Source organism: Entamoeba nuttalli (genome assembly GCF_000257125.1).
Source record: "Entamoeba nuttalli P19 unplaced genomic scaffold asmbl_3671, whole genome shotgun sequence".
Taxonomy (NCBI): Eukaryota; Evosea; order Mastigamoebida; family Endamoebidae; genus Entamoeba; species Entamoeba nuttalli.
Genome location: NW_008576250.1, coordinates 1 through 4,204, shown reverse-complemented (window position 1 = coordinate 4,204; position 4,204 = coordinate 1). Strand labels below are relative to the sequence as shown.

General features: G+C 26.2%; 2 protein-coding genes across 2 annotated transcripts; one reads left to right on the top strand and one right to left on the bottom strand.

Moving 5' to 3' along the window:
• Positions 1 to 42: 42 nt before the first annotated feature.
• On the bottom strand, positions 43 to 1,191 carry ENU1_076680 (alcohol dehydrogenase, putative; the record flags this gene model as incomplete). Its single annotated transcript, XM_008858565.1, has 1 exon — positions 43 to 1,191. The coding sequence occupies one exon, from the start codon at positions 1,189 to 1,191 to the stop codon at positions 43 to 45; it is 1,149 nt and encodes a 382-aa protein (XP_008856787.1).
• Positions 1,192 to 1,667: 476 nt separating this feature from the next.
• On the top strand, positions 1,668 to 3,200 carry ENU1_076670 (phosphatidylinositol 3-kinase; the record flags this gene model as incomplete). Its single annotated transcript, XM_008858564.1, has 1 exon — positions 1,668 to 3,200. One exon carries the CDS (start codon positions 1,668 to 1,670, stop codon positions 3,198 to 3,200), a length of 1,533 nt encoding a protein of 510 aa, XP_008856786.1.
• Between the last annotated feature and the right edge of the window lie 1,004 nt (positions 3,201 to 4,204).

Genomic DNA, 4,204 nt, shown 5'->3' with positions numbered 1-4,204 from the left:
TAAAAAGAACAAAGAAAATAAAATAAAAAGAATAGAGCAAAGTTAGTAAATATCATTTAGGATAGTAAGACAAGCCTTAGTGTCAATGTCTTTATAGACACCACAAGGTCTTGCATCAAACTTTTGAGCAATTTGATCAAAGAACTCTTTTCCTTTTCCCCATTGAGAAAGTCTAACCTTAGCACCAATAGATAAAAAGAAATTTTCAGTAGCAGTGATGGCATCTTCTGGTTTAGGATTAGAAATACCAAAGACTTGTTGTGCCATTTGAATTAATTTCTTTGCATTCTTTTCTTTGTGGAATCTCATAACACCAGGCATGGTCATTGCTAATGTTTCACCATGAGCAAGACCATAATAGGCAGTAATTTCATGACCAATCATATGAGCTCCCCAACATTGTTCAACTCCACATGCAAGAGAATAATTTAAAGCAACAGTAGCAGCATAACAAAAAGTAGCACGTGCTTGATAATCATAATGATCTTTAAGAGTAATTGGTGCAACTTTCATAAGAGTACGCATAACTGCTTCCGCTTCACCATCAGTAACAGGATTTTCTTGATAATGTCCAATATATTGTTCATAAACATGAACAAATGAATCAATAATTCCATTTCTAACTTGATTGTCTGGAAGAGACATAGAATGACATGGATCAACAATAGACCATTTAGGAAAAACACTCACATCTTGTCCTGCCATTTTCATATTATCACTTTTTCTTGAAATTACAAATCCACAATTCATTTCTGATCCTGTTGCTGGTAATGTTAAAATAACTCCTATTTGTGCTTTTGCTTTTTGATATTTAAATTGTCCTGCTTTCATAACAATATCATATGTATCATTTGAATATGTATGTTCCATACCAAGTGCAATGTATTTTGTTCCATCTACAACTGATCCTCCTCCAACTGCTAATAAAAAGTTAATTTCATTTTCTTTAGCAAGTGCAATAGCTTTACTACATGTTTCATGTGTTGGATTAGCTTCAATTCCTCCAAACTCAATAACTGGCTTAACATACTTTTTTACTTCTTCATAAACTCCATTCTTTTTAATTGATCCTCCTCCATAAATCATCATAACTCTAGCATCTTCTGGAATAAGATGTTGTTTACTGATTTCTTCACAACTACCTTTTCCATAAATTAATCTAACTGGATTATAGTATGTGAAATTTTTCATAGTCTTCTTGAATTAAAGTTATCTGAAGTTCTGCTTTTATATCCCTTTTTTTCTTTCTTTTCTTCTTTCTAAAAATCTTCAAATATTTCGGTGTTTATTGACTAATTAAGTTGAATGAGGTCAACTTTTCCACAAAAGATACAATTTGTAGTACATTCTTGATTTAACACTAAACAAAACAAAAGAAAAAGAAAAACAAAAGAAAGGATAATAAATAGAAAAGCAACTTAAGGCTGATGCAACACAAAATGTGAAACATCGTAGAAAGTTGATAGATAAAAAGTGAAATAACAAAGCATTGACAATAGAGAAATGTGGAGATGTCTACAATTTCACTACAACAAGAATAAGAAAAGTAGGAAAGGAAATAAGTGATAATTGAATTAAGATTAATGAATCTTGTTTGAGAAAGACAAATTCTTTTGTTCCCATTAAAAGAAAAAAGAATAAAAAAAAGAATAAAAGAAAAAATATATATGAGTGAAAAAGCAGTAATAGACAACAAAGAAGAGTTTAATATACTACAAGACATTGCAATGGAAACGCTAAGTCAGGAGACAATTGAAAGAATTGGAGAGGATATTGAAATTAGTAATAAATATTTAGACATAATAATGGAATATATCAAAAAATTAAGAAGAGGAAGGTATAAAAAAGAAATGATAGAAGGATTTATGAGGATGATAAGAAGAAAGAAAGAAATAGTTGTTAGAGTGATGATAAAGCATCGAGGGAAAGGAAAGTGTCTTTGTGAAGATGAAGAGTTTCAAAAATATTATCAAGTTGAATGGAAAGAAAAAAGATGTGGAGTGATTGAAATAATAAGAAGAGAAAAAACAATGGAAGAAGTAGTTGAATCAGAAGAAGGTGTAGAAGAGATGATTGAATGGTTTGATAAGATATATAATATTAAAGAAATAGAAGGACAAACATTATATTTTGATAAAAGACTAATTGAAGAAGAGGGATTAATAAAGAAAGAAAAAGAAGAACTTTTTAAAGAAAGAATAAGTATTATTGAATGGAAGTGTGAAATAGACCCATTTTTCACAAGGAAAAAAATCTTATGTTTAAGAGGGATTAAAAAATACAAAACAAGTAATGGACCGATTGAAATTCAAGTTACATTAGAGTCAAAAGAAGGAATAGAAATTAAAACAATCATATATAAAAAAGGAGATGATTTAAGAAAAGATGAAGGAGCTGAAATAAGTTTTAATATATTTAATGTAATATGGAAAAGATTTTTAAATAAAAATTATGGAATTACAATTAATAATAAAGAAGTAATTGGTCAAGCAAAAACATATGGAGTAATAGCATTAAGAGAAGGAGGAATAATTGAAAAAATCGGATGTACACCAATGAAAGTATTATGTAAGATACATCGAGGACTTACATGTTGTATTGATGGAAGAATTTATGAAGAGTATAGTCAAAATGGATGTTTAGAATGTTTTAAAGAACTTAGTATAGAAAAAAAGAATATAGAAAATAAGATAAAATTAATAGAAAGTTTAGTTGGAGGATTTATAGGAGGTTATATTATTGGATTAAGAGATAGACATTTAGAAAATATGAAAATTGATTTATGTGAATCAACTTTTTGTCATATTGATTTTGGATATCTTTTAAATGAAAGACCTAAATTTGATGCTAATTTATTTGCAATTCCATCTGTTTTAAGAAACCAATTACAAGAAATTGTTATTAATCAAAATCAAATTACTATGAATTGTTGGGATATTTTTTTACTTTTATCTTCTAAATCTTTCATTATTTTACGTAGAAATAATGAAATGATTTTAAATCTGTTATTATTAGTTTTTTCTTTTATTGATGGGTTTTCTATTGATCTTATTACTAATACAATCAAAAATTCTTTTCATATTCTTGACTCTGAGCCTTTGGCTACAAATAAACTGCTTGATGATATTTTATCTGTTTCTTTTCAAAAAATCATTAAAGACAATCAACATGAAGTTTTGTCATGGATTAGAAATAACTAATTCTTCTTTTTCATTTCTCTATGTTTTTCTTCTTTATGTTTTTTTTTCTTCTTTATTAAGTCATATTTTTCTTATTACTTTTTAATTCTATATCATCTTTAATACTCTTTAAGATGAAAATATTTCTTCAAGACATGAAACACCTCAGAAAATATAAAAACAATAACAAAAGAAAGAGAAATTCTTATCAACCAACAAATATAAAATTAGAGAAGAATGAGAGAAAATAGTATTGTCGGTATCTTCACATTTATATTAATCATCAAATTAAACAGTATCATAATGATATCAATATAACAATTACAACAATAATGGTATGATTTGTTTCATTCATCATTTCATTCATAGTCACCATCACAAATGTTTTAACAACATTTCAATAACACCAGTAAATAATATCAAAATAAAGGATAAATACTATGTGAAGAATATCAAAATAAGTAAGAAATAAAAGAAATTCAAGTTGAATAATAAAAATAATGAAGAAAGCATTTTGTAAGAAGAATAATTTTAATCAATTAAATGCAAGAAATTTAACTAAATTGAAAGAACATTTGAGAATATATAAGAAGTATAAACTGTACATTTAATGATAAGAAATTAACAATATTAAAGTTAATGAATATAAAAAAAATGTATTTCTCAGAAGCATAAAGATGCAAGAAGGTATAAGTATGAAATGAAATATTAAAACAAAAATATTAAACAATGCTTCTTTAAAAGAATGTAAATATTATCCTAATACCATCACAACTATTAGTCATATTTTGTTAGGATTGAATGAAGAATGATTGAATATTAAAATATGATTATGTTTGTAAATAAATATTTAGACATATACTAATTACCATTTTCAATGAAATGATTCAATTGATTTTTAATAATCTTCATAAATGCATTAATAATGATGAAATAATTCATAACTTACAATAAAGAATTATTTGTTAATGACAATTCAATCAATGATAGAATATAAGATATGTATTACCAAAATACGAAAGAGA